At 39.7% G+C, this 20,490-nt stretch overlaps 1 protein-coding gene across 2 annotated transcripts in view; it reads right to left on the bottom strand.

Annotated features, from left to right (window-relative positions):
• Ibtk (inhibitor of Bruton tyrosine kinase) overlaps positions 1-20,241 on the bottom strand; it is a 67,675-nt gene extending 47,434 nt beyond the window's left edge. For both annotated transcript variants that reach the window (XM_041679557.1, XM_041679558.1), the window contains exons 1-8: positions 20,056-20,241; positions 16,276-16,959; positions 10,361-10,457; positions 8,786-8,910; positions 5,014-5,124; positions 3,062-3,232; positions 645-762; positions 375-555 (exon numbers count right to left, since the gene is read on the bottom strand). In XM_041679557.1, coding sequence (XP_041535491.1) covers positions 375-555; positions 645-762; positions 3,062-3,232; positions 5,014-5,124; positions 8,786-8,910; positions 10,361-10,457; positions 16,276-16,596 — 1,124 coding nt within the window. In that variant the 5' untranslated portion in view covers positions 16,597-16,959; positions 20,056-20,241. The remainder of the gene's footprint in view (positions 1-374; positions 556-644; positions 763-3,061; positions 3,233-5,013; positions 5,125-8,785; positions 8,911-10,360; positions 10,458-16,275; positions 16,960-20,055) is intronic.
• Between the last annotated feature and the right edge of the window lie 249 nt (positions 20,242-20,490).

Genomic DNA, 20,490 nt, shown 5'->3' with positions numbered 1-20,490 from the left:
AGATGTAAGAGTTAGCCAATAAGTTAGAGCTAATGGGCCAGACAGTGTTTAAATTAATACAGTTTCTGTGTGGTTATTTCGGGGTTAAGCAAGCCAGGTGGCTGGGACAAACAAGCGGCCCCTCCTTTCAACAACTAACCTGGTGGGACATATCTTATATTAAATATGACTCAAAAATATTATTTTATAATTTGCAAACAAAATTTTTCTACGTCCACTGATCCTTGTCAAAAAACAAGAAATTAAAGAAAACCACACTTAGTTATCCCTCCCTTCTGCCATCTCACGAGGCACGGTGTGCACCGAGCAGCTGGAGAGCAGCTGGAGAGTCTTAGAGCTTAGAAGCACAGGCTTCTTTTCCAGAATATACATACTTCGTCGCCACCTTCTTGCACTGATAGTCTGCAAGTAAGTAAATATCTCCTCTTGTGGTAACACAGACCGTGGCGCCATCACTTGCAGCTACCAAAGACATGGCAATATCCTTTTGGTGAAGGGCAGAGACTTGACGAGGGGTAGTGACACACTTTTCTCCATTGGGATCCAGTAAGTGACCTAAAAATTTACACAAATAAGTAAACCATAAAATACGTATCCTAAGATCACACTGCAGTTTTCAGATATGGCCATGAAAGACTTCTTACCCAGTTGTCCACCATTCAGTCCCAACGTGTAAACAGCTTCTCGAGTCCACAGCACCGTATGAAACCTGCCTGCTGCTACTCCAATGACAGTCTTTCCTTTCAGGTGTTTTGCCTGTATCTGTTCAGAATGACAAGTAAGACTACAGCAGACTAGATATCTAAGGTCTCATGCAATCTTGTCTAAGACACAGTACACCAGGTAGTAAACAGCCGCTGTCTTCTCAACTGCTGGCCACCTCCCGACTAACACTGAGACCAGCTCATCAGAACACACTGATACAGCCACTTTCAGCCACCAGCTTTCAAACTAGTATTGTATAAAACCAAAATCATTACAATTTTAGCAATGTTTTAAAAAATGGTGATTTCTTTTTTCTTTTTCTTTCTTTTTTTTTTTTGGATTTTCGAGACAGGGTTTCTCCGTTGCTTTTTTGGTTCCTGTCCTGGAACTAGCTCTTGTAGACCAGGCTGGCCTCGAACTCACAGAGATCCGCCTGACTCTGCCTCCCGAGTGCTGGGATTAAAGGCATGCGCCACCACCAACCGGCTAAAAAATGGTGATTTCTAAATCTGCTATAAGCAGGCTCCCACAATAGCAGCGCGCTTGACATTTTGGCAGGGATGATTTCCTCCTATGAAAGACTGCCTTATGCATACCCGGACTCTACCCACTAGCTAGCTATCATTAGCACCACTATTCCACTCCTTCTGAAACTGTCTTCAAATACTGCCATGTGACCCCTGGGAAACTGAAGCTTCCCTATCAACCTAGGATTCCAAGATGGCCATACTATGACAATAAAATGGAACGCAATCTATTTGTTGTTCCTAAAAAACTACACAAAACTAAATACCCACAAATTGACAGTAAGTTGGAAAATACAGAAAGTATCCAACTAGAGACTATACCCAACTATCCTGGAGTAACACTGCTGATCCAGAAGAGAAAAGAGGATTGAAGTGCTTAACTAAAACTGTCAATTTATTAATAATTTTAGATACAGAGTATCAAACTAAAAAGGAATTTAATATATAAGACATATAAGTTATAAAGTGTGATGCAATAAAAATACCTGTTGTGGGTGATGAGTCTAATAAAACAGTAATTTAGAGTACTCCTCCTAGTACATGTAAGGTTTCTAAATTTGGGGAACGGGCACCTTTTGATGGTGGCCATGTGCTGACTGGAGTGGAAAAATAGTGAACTTTGACCCACATACCCTCTTGTCAGCAGGTGTGACGTGAGTGGAGACAAAAGAGCAAAGGCTTTTGTCTTAGTGTCTCATTTGTGCAGGTATGGCATGTTGATAAACCAAGCTTCAAACTAAAAAATCTGGGACTGGGAGTAAATTAAGTAGTAAAAATCTTATCTAGCTTGCAAGAATCTTGGCTTCAATCCCTAGCATCAAAAAAGGAAAAAACAAAAAGGAAAAAAAAAACTCAAGTCACATTCATCTCTGCTTCTAACACTTTAACGTCCAATCTGTGGGCTGCTGAGATGCTCAGGGGTTAAGAACTCACATTGCTCTCACAGAGAACCTGAGTTCAGTTCCTAGGACCACATTAGACAGTTCACAACCACCTGTAACTCCAGCTCCAGCGGACTTTTCTGACGCCCAAAAGGCACCTGCCCTCAGGTGCACAGACTCACATAGACACACACACACACACACACACACACAAGTAATTTCTTTTTTAATCTTTAAAGTTAATTCTAAGATAATTTAGTAAATAATCTCCCAAGTGCATAACCTCCCCCTGTGCTTTTATTTTTAACTTCAAATGAATGCCAGTTTGTACTGTCATTTTTTTACGGAAAAAGAAAAATACAGGCAGCATAGAAAGCCCTGAGTTCACGAGGTCCTGCGCTAATGTGCATTGCTGACATGGGCAGTCATGTAGCAGCTCTAATTCCTCAACTGCAAGAAAGCAGCAAAGCCTCACCTGGGGGAAGTTCAAGAGCAACAGCAAAGCCTCCCTCAGGAGCTTGAATATAAGAGTTTCTGAACAACTGGACAGTGTATGCAAAGGCCAGCAAATGCAGCTCCCTCCTCCTCTGGATGTTTACAACCTGAGACTGTATACAGAGACCTCTTCAAGGACCAGCAATCCTTGTTTCTGTGCTGCACCTAATATACATGCTGCAGTTGCAGGGTGCTGGTGGTAGTGGGTAAGCGCACCAACACTTGATCCCCGCTTTCTTATACATACGTCTATCTGTCCTTTCTTCATTCTCACTACTGCTAGTCAGGATTCCAGGACTCAAGCCGCATTGATCACATCAGAAACGTATGTATCATAGCACTGAAGATGAAGTTAACTAAGAAAATACAGTTTCTCCATTAATAAGTTACATCTTTTATCCATATAAATTTTATAGCAAATAAATACCTTACTGGTTAAAAAGAGAAGTTTACCTGTCTGGGTACATTACAGCTGGATGGTGGAGGAATAATTCCTAGTTGGTGAAAAATGTTGAGACCAAATGTATAGACACATCCATCTTCAGTTAGTACAACAGTGTGATCCTCGGCAGCTGCCACGTGGGAACAAGTGTGACCAATCAGTCCTTCCACAAGCCGGGGAACCTAGGAAACAGAGTGGACTTTATTTTAATACTCTAATCAACAGAGACTATTTATATAAAAATGCACACAGACTCTGTGACACTGCGTCCAAAATGGTATGACTAGAAGACAGCCCCTTCCAAAGGCAAAGTCTGCATCTCATCAAAGGGCAGGTAATGACATTAAGCAGAATCGATATAAGACCAGTAGGGCACTTCAGTGAAATAATTCAAGTGAGTTTTAAAACATTTTTTAAAAACTGTTTATTTTTTCTGTTTGTGTGTGAGTGTGTGTGTGTGTATGCACAGGCACGTGTGTGCAAGCATGGCACATGTGTGGAGGTCAAAGGAAAACTTGTGGGATTACCTTCTGTGAATTCAAGAATCACTCTCATAATGTCAGGTATAGAAATACCTGTTGAGCCAAACTTTTGGTTCTCAAGTGACTTTTTTTTTTTTTTGGTTTTTCGAGACAGGGTTTCTCTGTGGTTTTGGAGCCTGTCCTGGAACTAGCTCTTGTAGACCAGGCTGGTCTCGAACTCACAGAGATCCAACTGCCTCTGCCTCCCGAGTGCTGGGATTAAAGGCGTGCGCCACCACCGCCCGGCTCAAGTGACTTTTAAGCCCTACTGTATCCCAAATGCAAAGTTAGTAACATGAACAAAAGAAAAAGGAACCTGTGGTGGTTTGAAAGAAAATGGTCCCCAAAGGGAGTGGCATTATTAGGAGGAGTGGCTTTGTTGGAGGAAATGTGTCACTGTAGAGGCAGGCTTTGAGGTCTCATATATGCTCAAGCCAGACCCAGTGAGACAGTCTACTTCCTGTTGCCTGCATATCAACATGTAGCAGCTCCTTCTTCAGCAGCATGTCTGCTTACACACTGCCATGCTCCCCACCATAATGGACCGTAAGCAGCTACCTCAATTAAATGTGTTTCATTGTAAGAGTTGGCTTGCATGGTGTCTCTTCACAGCAGTGGAAACCCTAACTAAGAGCCCTTTGCTCTTCAGTATTTTAGGAAGAAAGGGAAAGAATACAACTTCCCTTCAAGAACTAACCAAACATAAACTATTCAATTTTTTGCAGTTACGCATCCTGAACTCAAAGCTCACATCAGTCATTTCCTATCTATCTGATCTCAATCAAATGTTTAACTTTTCCTCATTTTCCTTATCTGAGAACTAGCAATCTATAAACGACTGCTTTCTTAGTGTTAGTGTAATGCACACAGCGTAGACAGAAGCGCTTGCAGCAGACAAGACCGCTGGGAGGCTCACTGTGAGTACTAACCCTAACCCTAATTTCAAGTACACCAAATCCTCAAGAAGTGAAAGCTATTAATGTTGTTGCTTTCTTTCCTTTAATAGATGATTTTTAAAAAATCAGCCTTTTCCTGGCATATAATAAACTAGGTTTCTTTCAATTACCTTAAGTTTCAGTAACATAAATACTAACATTTGAATAATATTGTTCACTTTTTTAGATCATGCAAATTTTAAGGAAATAAGAACCTGTAAAAGAAAGGGTTTTATAATTAATCTGACCTTTAAACTCTTTATATACACATATGCATATATTATAAATCCATATATTTCCTGACCCAGTATTTGTTATATGTCAAATATTTTTGGATACTTTCACTTTTAAGTCTTTAATTTTTATGCGATATACTACGAAGCAAATTTCTTAAAACTATTACTAATTTTGAACGTTATTTTGCTTTACAGCTAGGATATAAAAATTAACTGATACTTCCAACTTATCATGGCTTTACTGATGTCTACTATATAGTGACTCCATTACCAAGCATGTCTGTTCATCTCCATGGCCTAAGCGTCCACCACGACCATGCCCACAGGTGTAAACCTGCCCTTTCTGGGACAGGAAGACTGAATGAAATTTGCAAAGCACCACCTAAGGAGAAAACAAAACTATGTTATTAAAAGTCTCTTTAAAAAAAAAATACTTTCTGAAAAGGGGCTGGAGAGATGGCTCAGCAGCTCAGAGTACCGGCTGCTCTTACAAAGAACCCAGATTCAATTTGCAGCACCCACATGGCCACTTACTACTGGCTGTAACTCCGTTTCCTGAGAATCTAATACCCTCATGCCAATGCATATAAAATAAAATTAAAAATTAAAAAAAAATTCTCTGAAAAAAATCCTCTTTATTTCAATTCGTTAAGCGGAATATTTGTTAATTAATTGTATAGCTAGACAATATGTTTGGGGTGTTCACTATACTATTCTCTTTATAAGTGCTCTAAAATAAAAATTAAATTATAATCATTTTAAATTATACCCAAAAACACTCCCAGGGGAGGGGAACAAAGAGAGCAGTGAAGTGGGAGATTAACACTGGAATGTAAGCTTTCGGTCTTCAATGGCAAAAATAACTGTCCTTTGTTTTCTAGTGTAATGGGGTGTCGAACAGCAAGAACTGAGCTGAGAATAAGATTATCAAACAGAATCTGTGTTATTAATAAAAATAGTAGAAACATCAAAAGAGTATTTTTAGAAAGATTTGATAACACACATTGGAGAAGCATTGTGTCCTTTCTTGAATTGTTTTTATTAAATATAGCTTTAATAGCATTTTAAACCTTAAAGAATTTTGTATTTGTTTTCAAGTCTTTCTCTTTCCCATTTCCAACCCTCCACCCACTACTGACACACAGTTGGCACTCACATATTCCATAGTAAGCAAACTGAAGCAGGCAGACTGCATCAGCAGGGGGTAGAAACAGCAAATTCACAGCAGCTCTAAACAGGCCCATGCTTCAGCTAGCACAGAGGCCACGTTTGCTGCTTTCGCTGCAGCATTACGTCACTCTCTACACCTTACTACGCTACCACTCCTTCCTTCTTAAGATACACAAAGATGAGAGAGAAAGAAAGAAATCCTAGAATCATTCTCCAGAAAAGCATGGTCCATTGGAAAATAACAAAATTATAGGCTGAGCTACAGAAATCTATGGACTACTGAGAGTTCTATAAACACGTGCCTGTCCAAAGTAAAAAAGCAAAATAAAATACTCCCTTATTTGTACCACAAATACAATAAAAGAAAGTCTAAAAACCAATCCCAAGTTTATAAAGTTAGAATTTTTGAAAGAAAAAAAAATATTATTTGAGTCAAAACAAATATATTTGTTTCAATTACATATTCATTTTTATCCCACCACTAAAGAACCCATGATAGCAGAACTTAACGCTTGGAAGTTTTGAACAATTAGAAAGGTTCTTCACTTCAGCTCTCTAGGATCTGCAATGGGTGAGCGTCAGTTCATCTGGTGCTGCTCTACAGAGCCAGCACCTTTCAGTGAGTAAAGGTCGGCTCTGCATCTAACTGTGCTCAGTAAACATTCTCAGCCAGCTTCCGCTTCCTGAACTGAATTTACATTCCTCTTCTCTCACACCTCTCCACAGAGCTTCCCTTATTCATGTTCTAGAGTAAATAAAATCTCCTTGATCCTCAACTTCTACTTCCTTTCATTAGCAAATTTTTTTTGTTTTTTTAATGTATTGTTCTAAACTTTATACCATCAAGTAGAACAGAATTTTTTATAATGCATATATAATAGGACCAGATAGCACAGTCATATTCTACGTGCCTTAAGAGCACCATTATCCTGTCACCGGTGGCATAAGTTCCCCACTCAAGACCACACAATCTAGCACTAACTAAAAATTCAGAAAAGGAAAACATCTCGAATACCATAAATGTGTTCAGTCATTAATATCTGTGAATAGATTACTATTTTATGCGCCTAGACAATTAAAGGAATGCCGTACCATCGTAAAAACCCCTGGAGGACATGCTCAGGCTGACACATGCTGAGTAGCACTGCCCAAGGGACTACATGGCCGTCATATACTCCACTCCTGCTCTGACAGCTCATCCCTCATATTCACTACCAACTGACAGCAGGTTCATCAGTCTCAGTCACGCTAAGTCCTTTCACTATGGACTAGGTCTAGAGACAGCTTTAATGACACCATCATACATTCTCTACATTCTCTAGTCTCTTCCCCTTCCTAAACAAGCTCCTATGCCTAAGCTTTCAAAATTGAACCTTCTCTACAATTAACTTTTTTATTAAAAAACAAATCTTGCTAGTTATGACCCATCAGAGCATGGCTTTCAATATAAAGAATGTAGCCTTTGTGGTGTTATACCGAGGCCTAATATGGTGTCATATCATTCAGCATCCATATAGTTTTTAGTTAATGACACTAACAATTCTACCAGAAAATCATCAAAACCAGAACTGTCAGAGGAAAGCCAGGCATGCACAGTAATTTTATAAACTGAGTATTCCATTTCAAATATGAGCTAAGGGTGTATCTCCAGGCTACTACTCTGGGTCAGGCAGAAACAGACACACAGATACAAGTACACACGGGGGGGTCGGGGGGAATGATGAAAATTGCAGACTAGAAAAGGCCTGACATTCTAAGTCATGCACTCTGCATTTACCCAAAGGTGAATCGGCTAAACTAATTACTTCAAAACAAAATAGCACCAACAAGGAATAAACATGAATAACAGAAAGGAAAAGAGCAGAGCTTAGAAGTCAAGTTAGGACACGATCATCACTATCCAAGAAACTGCTGGGAAGAAGCTCGGAAGACAGCTTCACACTTAGTTTAAATCTGGAGTGTCCTCCAAAGACTGTAACGGTTTGGTCCGCAGGCTGGTGTTACTGAAAGGTGGTAGAAACTCAACAAGTGTGGCTAGCAGGAGGCTTAAGATCATTAGGGGAATCCCTCAAAGAGGACTATGAAATAGCAGTCTCCTTTACACTCGGTGTTTCTGGCTGCTCTTAGGAGAGCAGTGCCTTCCACCATTCTCTCCGGCAGGCTGTGCTATCTCACCAGACCCAAAGACAGTCAAAGAAATATGGACTCCACAACTTGATCCAAAACAAATCTTCCCACCTTTCAGTAAGTCCCAGGCACTTCTTTACAGTAACAGAAAAAATAACACAGCTCATAAGACAAAGGTGAACTCAAATAATGGGATCTGAGGTATAAAATGTAGAAGTCCTAGCATTAAAGTGAGTACAGTGTGAGCGGCAAAAATAAGACCTCAGACTTGTTAAATTAAATGCTTTACAAGACTGCCCAGAGCAAAATGAAAAAGAAGCCTAAAAGGAGAGTGACATTAAAGACAGTCTGCGCACACACAGGACGACAGTGGGGAGGAGTTCACTGAGGGTGCACAGTCTGCAGAAGTAAAACACAGCGTAGCAGAAGGACAGACAACCATGCAGAAGAGCTTCACATGTTATCAGTGGAAAGGGCACACTCATTCACACTTAAGAATTCAGGATCATGTACCAGAATTAACATCGACCTCTGACACATGACTTGAGAAGTAAATGGCTTAGCACCCCTTACATATACGTCTTACACATGACTGAAGCTAATCCAGTAAAAACTGTAAGTGGCAAATTTCTAATGAATTTCATTAAGATGTTATTAGACCTTCAAAAGAATAAAAATGTGCAAAATCCAAACTATCAAATACTTTATCTTATCGCTCAAAGTACACAGATGATCTTTCAGAATACCTGCTTGACATAAACTCCGCTCCTGGAGAACAGGTCCACCAGTTCTGGGTGATGCTTGCTTTTCTGGCTTCCGTGACCCAGAGTAAAGTTTGTGTTATCGCCCCAAGTATAGACTTCTGTGGGATCTGAAATAAAAGTTAGGATTTTATTCTGTTAGAATTTAAGTGAATGACAATTTAGTCTAACTACAGGAACACAATAATCATCAGTTTACCTGAAACGTGACTCAATAGAAACTAAATTAGCTTGTATATTTATAAATATGAATCTATTAATACAGTGTATAATTCTAAAAAATTCTAAAACTCAGAAAATCCAAAGCAGAGTGAAAGGCTGAACCTGATGTGAATAATCATAGTATTTGGCCCTCACTGAGAGCTAATAAGGTAACATGTAACTTCCAGCTGAGTGAACCATCACCTGCAATGTCTACTTTATTCCCAAGAAATTCTAAGTATAAGCTTTATAAATACGTGTGTTTATAAAAGTGAGCATAGTATCACTGTTACTACATGTTACTATACAAACACTAACTTTTTTCTTTTTTAGGGCAATTGAGGAATTGAGATGGACTTCCAGGGCGCAAGAAGGCCTCTGAATTCATTATGTAACAGAGCATGGCCTTGACCTCCTCACCCTGCCACCACAAGTGCTGGGACTACACGTGTAAATTAACATACCCAAGACTAATATTCATTTTTACAATTCACTCTTGATACACAAAATCACAATGACTAAAGAAAGAGCCTTTAAACTGATATAAAACTTAATCAGAGGAAAGTTTGTGGTAAGTCTTCAGTTTTATTCTGGAAGACTAAAAATATTCTAGAATGAAATTTTGATTGTCACGTACAATGCAGTCGGGGAAGGGCAATGATTGTGCTCTCACTTGGCTTAGATAGAAGCTATACAATACTTCTACTAATTCTCTTCTCTTTTACTGTAAATTCACATTTCCAAAACCAAAAGGGCAAAAAAAAAAGTGTAAGAAGTGACATTAGTATGTGCAAGTAGGACTTGGGAGGAGGTTCAGTTGCCAAAAGTGCTTGCCACAAAGTGGAGGGCCTAAATTCAAATCCCCAGGATCCATGTAGAAGCCAGACATGGAGAGAGCATCTGTAATCCCAGCACTTCAACAAGCTGATGAGCAAAACCAAGAGAATTCCAGAAGCCTGGAGAACAGCTAATGTGGGTGATGCCGTGCATCTCAAACAAGGTGAAAGGCAAGAACCAATACTTTTTTTTAAGTCTTAAAATGTGTGGGTAGCCAGGTGGTGGTGGCACACACCTTTAATCCCAGCACTCGGGATGCAGAGGCAGGCGGATCTATGTGAGTTCAAGGCCAGCCTGGTCTACAAGAGCTAGTTCCAGGACAAGCACCAAAGTTACAGAGAAACCCTGTCTCAAAGAACAAAATAAAATAAAATAAAAAAATAATCAACAGATGTGAAAGTAAAAGTCCAAAAGTCCTTTACAGATATTCAAACAAATAAATCCTCAATATTTTAATCAGAATAAATACTACTAGGAGTTATTAAAACTGTACCTCGCTGAACTGTGTGAAACTATACTTACCAGTGTTCTTAAACACAACGTGAGTTGGCCTATCCTTCATTAGAAGATCCAAAGGTGACAATCCTTCTTTATCTTGTAAATACAAGCTAACACCATGCTACAAAATAAAAATACATATTAAGGATTCACTCCAAACCAGTAACTTCTGCATAAAAACCAAATGATCAACACATTAAAAAGAGAAAAATAACCATGTAATAATTATCTGTCATAGCTACATACATTTGCGCTGATATGTAAAAGAACTAAAAATTATAAAATGTTCAATTATTGGTAGTACAAGAAAAGAAATAACATTTTAAAGTTTTGGTTTGGTTGTGCTTATGTACACATGTGTGTGTTCGCGTGTGCATGTGTGCATGTGTATGCTGGTGCCCACTGATGTCAAAGTGGACATCAGATCCACTAGAGCTGGAATTACAGTGAACCACCCTATGTGGGTGCTGAGAAATGAACTCCAGTCCCCTCTTAACTGTTAAGTCATTTCTTCGGGCCCGAAGTAACATTTTAAATCAAAGAGAAGTACATAAGATGGTTTTTCAAGTGAAATACTTCTCTACTGTGGAACACCTAGTGGCACTATTGAGAGGCAGAAGAACATTTGACAGGTAGGGCCAAGTACTCTCTGGTCCTGTACTACTGGTACAGAATGCTGGTTTCCTCCTCTTTGTTGCTCTGTAAATACCCAAGGTGAGTAGAGTGCTCACCACAGACTCCTGGTACTGCACTAGCACAGACCAAAGCAATGGGACAAGGAGTCTGAAATCTCCAAAATCACAAACCAAGTAAAATTTCTTCATCATAAGGTAATGTACCTCAATCATTTGTTATAATGACTTAGAACCAAACAGATAATGTAGATCTGATTGCATAGAAGGACCTACATCTTTAGGCATGTCTACAAACACACTCACTTTTTACAGTCAGATTTCAAGTCTAAAAACATACAGTAGCAAAGATTGCACAGCAATGGCTCTGTGTGTGTGTGTGTGTGTGTGTGTGTGTGTGTGTGTGTGTGTAGTCAGGGTTTGTCTCCTACAATGTGATCATCAGTGCCCATCTCTTCATCTCACCTACCCTGGTCTTAAAAGAAGGGCATTCTGAGAGGTACAATATTCCAAACTATAAACACGACAAATGAGAACTCAGTAACTCATATCATAGTTTATCTTGTAGGTGTTACTGCTAGACCTTACTTACCGCAACTATCTGAATCATCCGAAACAGCGAGACTTTGGACTCTTGTTCTCTGGAGCCCCATGGACTACCATAATTCATAATGTATTTATCTTGAATGCTAATGGTACATGTTGAGCAAAGTATATGCCACTTATTTAAGATCAATTTCTTTCTGTATATATCCCCCAAATGAGTAATTTACAAACTAGCATTGAAGTTTATAGCAGGCTTAAGAGCCTGAGTATTTTATGACTGTCTTCTACAGGGAACAAATGGGCTTTATACAGGATTTCATCACAGAGCACTGATGCTCCTGGAAACACTAACATCTGTTTTTGTTTTGACTATGTAGTCCTAAAACAGTGTAAGGTAAAAATTATTATTCCTGGGGTTTAGAGGAAGATAAGATTTCAGATCGATTATTCTAATTACTTTATAGTTATTCTAGTTTGATTTTGTTTACAGGTCTACAGTCACATGGATGTTCTGGCTGTCTCCTCTGTGGAGATCTTTTCACTTATGTTACCACTGTTGGTCTCTATTATGTGCAAAACCCTAGCACTACAATATTTTTAAAGCACTTTCCATTTATATTTAATTATTTCATTTTTGCCTATCTCTCCATAATACTATAAAAACTCAACCAAAAAAAGAGCTCAGTCATGTTCACTCAATGTCTGCAATGCACAGCTCACTCTATAGCATATATCATAAACTCAAAAGACATTTGTTCAAAATACTTTGCAGTTAGTGTGTCATTCAAACCATGCAATTTTGAAATTCTATTAGGTTTTCATAACAATAGAAAAAAATCAAAGCAAGTTCTTCCAGACCAGTGAGTAAACAGCACTATAAAAATACAACGGCACCAGACGTAGTGTTGACTTCTGACTGCAATCCCAGCTAGGCAGTAGCTTGGGAAACTAAACAGGATCTGGTCTCAAGATTTAAAAAAAAAAAAAAAAAAAAGACTAAGTATAATCCAGCCAGGGAGTACTTCCCTACCATGTGTGAGGCCCTAGGCTCACCCCAGGACTACAAATGAAACAATTTGAAGTACACTGCAACAGATGCAGAAGAATCCTATAAACATAAAGCTTTTGGCATTCAATCCCATTATGGAATAAAGGTGTCAAAGCAAAGTCACCTAAAATTGCTACCTTTATTGTAGCTTTATGTAGGCAAAGAGTTTCTGCTAAGGTCTTCTGTATTTGGCAATCAGGGGCTGATAGTATGGACAGTATGGGTGTTTATTTATTGGGAAATTTATTTTGGCATTTGACATAAAATTTCTGTGGTTCTGAAGTTTTATCAGATGCAAATTCACTGAACCTGCACTTGTGGTTATAGTGTTTTACTGTCAATGAGTAACACTTAAGGTACAATGGTGGCCATCAGAGAACAGACGTAATGCCCTCAAATGAAGTCCTGCACCCCTTGTTACTGAAAGGAGAACTGCAAAGGAAAGGACAGGCTGAGCAGGTATCTCATAGCAAGAGAATACTGAACAGTACTGGAAGAACATTTTGGTAGAATTGTTTTATCAGTGAAAATTCACTATCTATCAGTGGTCAATAGGCTCTGATAATAAGACAGACAAGCTAAGCAAGGCATCCAAAGCACAATTTCCTAGCTTCTCATGAACAATACACACCACACTACCATGAATATCTAAAGCAAATCTAAGTCCAAAATTCAGGCCAAATCACAACTGTTTCAAATGGAAGCCCTAAATATAGACATGCCTAGCAACCTTTCAGACAGAAGAAAACCAAAGAGCCCTCAAAAGTTCAACAGAATTAGCAGCAATGAATATTCCTGTCAAGGATTCAGAGGTAAGACTGAAGCCAACTGATGTTTCAATTCTTTAGCTTTCCCTAAGGGTGAGAAAAGGAGTTAGTGATGCACCTTACAGAAGGGGGGCAGATATGAGGAAAGACTACAACTCCCCTTTTGTAGACATGACTGACGCTCCATGCTTGGAAACATATCCAAGATGACTCGGTAAATAGACCACTTACACAATTTAGTTCCAGAAAAAGGATATTACACTACCAGCATACATTAGAAATTATTTTGATAAGAATATGTTACAAAAAAATCCTACGTAATTATTTTTTAAAAATTTGAACAGATGGAAATACTAATAGTAAGACTCCTAATTTAACTACCAATTGCTTAAAGATAGAAAGACTTATTTAGCATCTTCTGGGCCTGCATAAACTTGACAAAATGCATATATAAAGCAAAGTTACATATTTAGAATGCATGACTCAGTATTTACTAGTGCCATAACACTGAGTACATCTCAAAACACTTCATAATTTGGCTACTCACAAAACAAACCTAGATGGAATCCACTGTGTAAGGAAATTTCATATAAATTAAGCTGATTTTAATTATCAAATTTTTAAACTAAAATCATTTTATTCTAGTTAAACAAGTAGATATATTATTCAAAACCTTTATTCCTATCCCTAACTGGTACTCAACAATCAGAACCCTGGTAAAGTAGTCACTGATAATTTAAGTCATTTTTTAAACACCTGAAGATATTATTTTAAATTTTTCAGTGGAATTACATTAGACTGAAGTAACTTTAACAGTGGGTTTCGCTGTAAGCAAGCAGAAAGCTAACATGAAAAGAAACAAGTGAAGACCTGACCAGTCACGGGCACCAGTTAACATCTAATGGAGGACTCCCCTCTGCCCACCTGCAGAAGCAGTTCTCTAAGCCTCTTCGGGTGGGAGCAGGGACCGGATGTGGAAACCTGAGCCTTGAGAACGCTAGCTGCTAGGCAAGTGTTCCACCCCTAAGCGACATCTCCACATTGAACTTCTCTGGTTTTAAGTGCTGCCCAATTCATAAATCATAATTTCATAAATCATAAATTCAAATAAACTGTGTTCAAGGTTTTTCCTGACAGTTACCATACAGTACACATAACATAAAATTGCACAATAGTTTATTATATGTTGTGAGCTTTAATGTCTATTTGAAATTTTACATAAAATGTACAAATAAATAAGACATATGGGATTTTAAATCTAAAGATAATAGAACAGTAAAAGCATCAAACACGTATAAATGTCTCCTAAACAAATACAACATGAAATAGATTAAGAAAATCACATGCCTAGAAGAAGGACTTGGTCCTGACTCAACTTGATATGCCAGGCTTAGTTGACTCCCCATGGAAGGCCTTACCCTCTCTGAGGAGTGGATGGGGGTAGGGGGAGAAGGGAGCAGGAGGAGGTGGGAGGGGAACTGTGGGTGGTATGGAAAATAAATTAAAAAAGAAAAAATAAAAATAAATAGATAACAATTTAAAATTAAAAAAAAAAAAAATCACATGCCTAAACTCCAGCCAGAGAAACAGATCAGTGCCCTGCTCTGCCAGCATCAGAGACGCTTCCTCCTGCAGCAGATAGAAACAAATACAGAAGAGACTCACAGCCACACAATATGCAGAGAGTGAGAGATCTTGGAACACTCAACCCTAAATGGGAAGTCTCCATCAAATCCCTCCGCTCAGGGCTCAGGGAACCCTGTGGAAGAGGAGATGGAAAGAGTCTAAGAGCCAGAGAAGATAGAGGACACCGTGGAACCATGACCTTCTAGACAGAACAGATCAGGCACGCACATGAACTCACAGACATTGAGGCAGCATGCACTGGGCCTACAACATACCAAATGGGGTCCTGGTAGATACATCCCCATCCCTAGCCCAGAATCTAACCCCAACTGACAGTCACCTGCAAATTTGGTTTGCTTTAAGGGAGTCTCACTGGGGAATGAAATTCCCCTTCAGGGCAGGCTATAGGTTCAATAGTAGATGGCCAAAAGAAAATGAACTCAATAGCAACATTGGAGATTCTTTGTCTCATAATGTCATATCCATCATGTCTGGACTTTTTAAATTTTACCTTTATTTTTTAATTTTGTTTTATTTATATTTTTCTATCATTTTACTCTTCAGGTCCTTTGCGCATATATTATAGACTCTAGTTTGGTGGTTTTTTTATGGGATTCCTGAGTGTGTGAACAAGGGGGTCTTTGTTTCTTTGTGCCTTTTCTTGGGCGCTTTTCCTTCTGCTTATTTCGTCTAATCGTACTGTGTTAGTTTTTGTTTTATCCTATTATCCTTTTTTTTTCCTCCTCTATACCAGAGGGGATGGCATGAGGGTTTCCCCACTTAGTCTTCTTGTTTTGTGCTCTTTTTTAAATTATTTTTTATTTAAGTTTTTTTTCATCTTACATACCAACCACAGTTCCCCCTCCCTCCCTCCCTCTGACTGTTCCCCACACCTCCCTCGCACCCAACCCTCCACCCACTCCTCTTATTATACATTATTTTATTATTATCCCAGAGAAGCCTGCTTGTTTTCTTTCTTTCTTTTCTCGGTTGTTTTTTTTTTTTCAAGACAGGGCCTCACAGTATAGCTCTGGCTAGAACTGTCCAGGTTGGCCTTGAACTCACAGAGATCTGCCTGCCTTTGTCTCCCAAGTGCTGGGAATAAATGCATAAACCTGGGATTCAAGGCATGGCTTATTTATTTTAAATAAAAGACAGAGGGAACTGGATCTAGACGGGAGTGGAGACGGGGAGGAGACAGGAGGAAGAGAGGGGGGGAAACCATAATCAGGATAATAAAGAGAGAAAAATGCTATTTTCAATAAAAGAAAAAAGAAAAATACATGACTAAATAAGATTTTGAAATAAACTGATACTTACCTTTAACAGAGACCAAACGCAGTCAATATGTCCATAGAAAGTGCTCCTGTGCAGTGCTGTCCAGCCTGACTCCTTGTCTTTCACCAGCAGGTCCACGCCTTTCTCAATAAGCCAATCTAACACTCCTTTCTTCCCACAGGATGAAACCAGGTGCAGGGCATTCCGGCCAAAGGCATCCTTGACAGCTACAGCGTTGTAACAGTGAGTGGAGAGGAAGGCCTTGATCTGGTTCTCACTCCCCTTTGTTATCACAGAAAGGACATCCAACGCATGCTTCAGGGATCGACATTTTGGCGTGCAGTCAGGGGTGGCAGAATCCATCCTAAATGCTTTTATATTGCTTACTCCTTCAGAACAGTGACTCAAGTAAATTTTAAAAATGAAAAAGCGAGGACCCAAATAATATTCAGGAAGAATTATCGAGAAGATATGACCCTTTGAGGTTATAATTTAAATATTCACAACAATTATATAAAACTATATATCTTTGTATAATCTTTTGGCACTTAAATCAAAAAAATTATAAATAGTTCTATAAAGTTCATATCAAATACAAGTTCCTTTTTTAAAAAAAATCCCAGTTTATAAATTATTTCTGAAGTCAAGCACCAAGGGGGAGTGAGGAGGGGAACTCCCCCTCCACACCGTCTGAGCCTTTCAAATATCCATAATTGCGAGGGTGACCTGCAGGAAAACAAAACAAAAACAAAATCACAAATATAACTCTCTTGAAATATTTTAAAATGTAAGCAACTCCACTCTCATTCATTTAAAAAAAAAAAAGGCTACAACTTTCATTATTCCAAGTATTTTTAACTCTATAAACTATGTCCCAGAAGCTATAAACACATTTATATGTATGATCTTCAACAGAATATCTTCCAAAAGGTCATCACCTAAAACTACATCATAACTGTTAACTAAAACAACCAATACTTCACCGGTTACTCCATTAGGCAGGAGCCTAAGCAAATGAACAAATAAATTATCAAATCTTTGTTTTATATACAACATTTGAAATGCTGAAATGAAACAATTGGCAAAGTATAGTTAGCTAGGTTAGCTACTGGCAATGGTTCAACCCCAACAACTGTCCCGCCACAAAGATTTTAGTCAGTCAACATTGAGTCTTAAACAATGGTTCCCAGGCTTTATATTCATCAATAATTAAGAATATAATTATATTTTAAAACAAACCTAATCACCTACTACCGTAATATATTCCAAACAAAAGAAAGCAGAAAAACAAACAAAAACCACTGTCTCACATGTTACAGTTTTATCTAACAGTAATCAACAGTCTCATCCAACTGCGAACCCTGGGAACTACAGCAATCAGCCTGACAAGATATGTTCACTGCTGTAACCATGGCACAAATGTTATGGAGTAAACACTTTCTGACTGGACTTAAGGCCTGCTTCATAAGACAGAACTCACATCTGGTACCATTAATGGGGCCAATTAATGGTTGGCTGAGTCATAGGTTCTAGCAAAGAATCCACTACTGCTATTCTGCTAAATGAGACCACCATTAAACCAACTTCAAAGGACTTCTCATTATATTCATAGATCAGCGCATCTCTCAACCTTTATTAGAGAAGCTTCTTTTAGCAAAAGACAACGATTAACACAGAGACCCACAACCCGTCAGCATGAAGAATAAGAGACTGTGGAATGCTCAGATATTTGATCCTATCCTCCCAAGGCTCAGGATCACTGTGGATAAGGAAATAATTTTAAGAGCCAGAAGTAGTATATAACAAAACAATGTTTTTCTGGACACAACACAATCGTTGCACATATGAATTCCCAGCCGCTCTTACTGCATGCACAGGATCTGAACCTGATAAAGCCAGACAAAATCCTAGCATGGGGCAGGGAGGTAATCATGAAGTCACTTCCCTAGCTAAGGACAATTGATGGTTGATAGGAGAAAGTCAGTTTCATCAGGGGTGTGGCTCCTGAGAGGCCACCCGTGCTCCAGTAGGTGGCCATGTGCATACAGGCAGCATTAAGTTGTCCAAAGTGGGTTAAAGAAAAAAAAAAAAAGGACGACTTTAAAGGGGAAGAGAGAATGGTGACAGGAAGGACAGGGAAGGGATTAGGGATAAAAGGGGAAGAAATGGGGGATAATCAAAAGACACTGTATGCACTGTATGTATGTAAAAAATTCTCAAACAAGAAAAAATATCCTTGGAAGCTTAGGTAGAAGTTTCAGATGAGCAGTAAGAATTTGCGGTGGTATGAATGATCTCTGTGAGCCACCACCACCTGGATTGGTCTCTGCATTGATCTTGTGTAGCCCAGGGTAGCCTTGAACTCAGAGATCCATCTGACTCTGTCTCCCAAATCCTGGAATTGAAGGTGCGTGTCACCATTACCTGACCTCTAGTGGCTTTAGCTTTAACTCGTCTTCAGGCAATATTTTTTATCAAAAGACAAATAATATATCAGTACACTGCATCTTTACTAATTTAAATGTTACAAGCTACAGATTATGAGTCATAATCAAAGAGAAGTTTTTATAAGCCCAAACATATTTTTTAAACATAAGCATTTACAATGGTTAGGACATTTAGGTCTATTAATATTGTAATCTAATGTTGTTCTCATATATTCTCTGTGTATAGAAACTTGGTCTAATTCAATAGCTTGTTTTAATAAAAGAATATTTGCCCAAAATTTAAGGAAAAAGTAAGTGATCTGGGTGTGACAAAGAATTACTCCCGTGTAATAAGAAACTAGTTTTTCATTGAAAGCAACAAGTCATACCGACATCCTTTAATAGGTATATTCATTCTAGAATTTTATAATCCAGAAACATCTTGAAAGTTAAAAATGAAGTGAAATCATTACACAAAAATTAGCATATTGAAAGTCCGTCAAACGAGCTTTATTAAAAATGAAAACCAACATATCCAATTAATTTTTTTCTTGAAGCTGCGATGTGACTTAAGTTTTGCAAAAACTTTCTTAGAAAACACGTTTCTAAAAAAGAAGTCTGTCCACATATACCATGAAGTAGGTCTCTAAAACACTAAAAACTAATGAAAGTAATTCAACCAAGAAGGGCGAAACTGACCAAAAACGCCTGCGCTTGTGCATTAGGAAGGTAGTTTACATTATCTATTAAAAAAAAAATTAAAGCACCGCCCTTATCAGTATTTCTGACAAACTTCTTGAAAAGTCCTACTTCAAGGTAGTTGGGAACCGGTGCCACTCAACTTTCGCTCCTTGAAAAACATCCCCTCTGGCTAACACAACTCCAGTTTTCTGACTACATTAGTACGTCAGTTAACCGAGTCAAGATACACGGCCAATGGTCTGGGTTAACCATTTCCCCTCTGAACTAAATCCCCTTGCAATCTGACAGCTCCCAACCAAAAGGGTCATTATCCTATCTCTGCAGAACAGACACCGTCCCTTTCCACCCAGCAGCAAATCTTCCTGCGAACCCCGCGTGAACTCAAACTCTGTAAACTCCACTCAGGCTTTAAGGGACAAGGGCGCGTCTAGGAAGGGCTCCAAGGGAAGTGACGCCAGACAGCTCTCGGAACTAGACGGGCAGCGTCGCCGGAGGGCGTGTCGGGCGGCAGGGCGACGTAGCACTTCGTGGGACCAGGCCATTCATTAGCTGGAGGGGGCGGCGGGGCTGCTCCCAGGCCACCGGGCCGTGCCACGCGGCGCGAAGCTCGAAGCCACCCCTCCGCGAGTCCCCTCCCCGGGCCCTGCTCCCCCCCACCGCCGGGCTGGCAGGACGCCGTCGCCTCCGCCCTCACCAGTCGCTAGATGAAGGTGCGCCGGGGGTCTCCGCTGGGAAGGCGCGCGGCCGCGCAGGGACTCATCTTCAGTGAAGGCAACCGGGGACAACGAAGGGAGCCAGGAACCGGGCTGCCTGAGTCGGCTCCGGAGGCGGCTGCAGCGACAGCCGCGAATGCCGGCGCCGGGACGGGGTTCGGGGGACCTGGGCTAGAGCGGGCGGGACTCGGGAATAAGACGGGCGCTGATTGGCTAGAGTTCGTGTATGCCCTACAGTGATTGGTCGGGGCTTGCCCACAAGGCCTAGCGTGGCAGCTCCTCAGCTGTGGCCTTCCCCTAGCGTCCCAGAGGAACTTGACCCTACCGGCCTTGGGGCTGTGGACAGATGCTGCCGCCTTGGTCTCAGAGCTAATAGTGACCCTCTCGGTGCCAGACGTCATCCTGGTAGATCTGTC

Source organism: Microtus oregoni, unplaced genomic scaffold (assembly GCF_018167655.1).
Source record: "Microtus oregoni isolate MIOR12 unplaced genomic scaffold, Mior012 000032F_ref0000030, whole genome shotgun sequence".
NCBI classification, from domain to species: domain Eukaryota; kingdom Metazoa; phylum Chordata; class Mammalia; order Rodentia; family Cricetidae; genus Microtus; species Microtus oregoni.
Note: the sequence above shows the minus strand (reverse complement) of the source record. Positions and strands in the feature narration are given on the sequence as shown.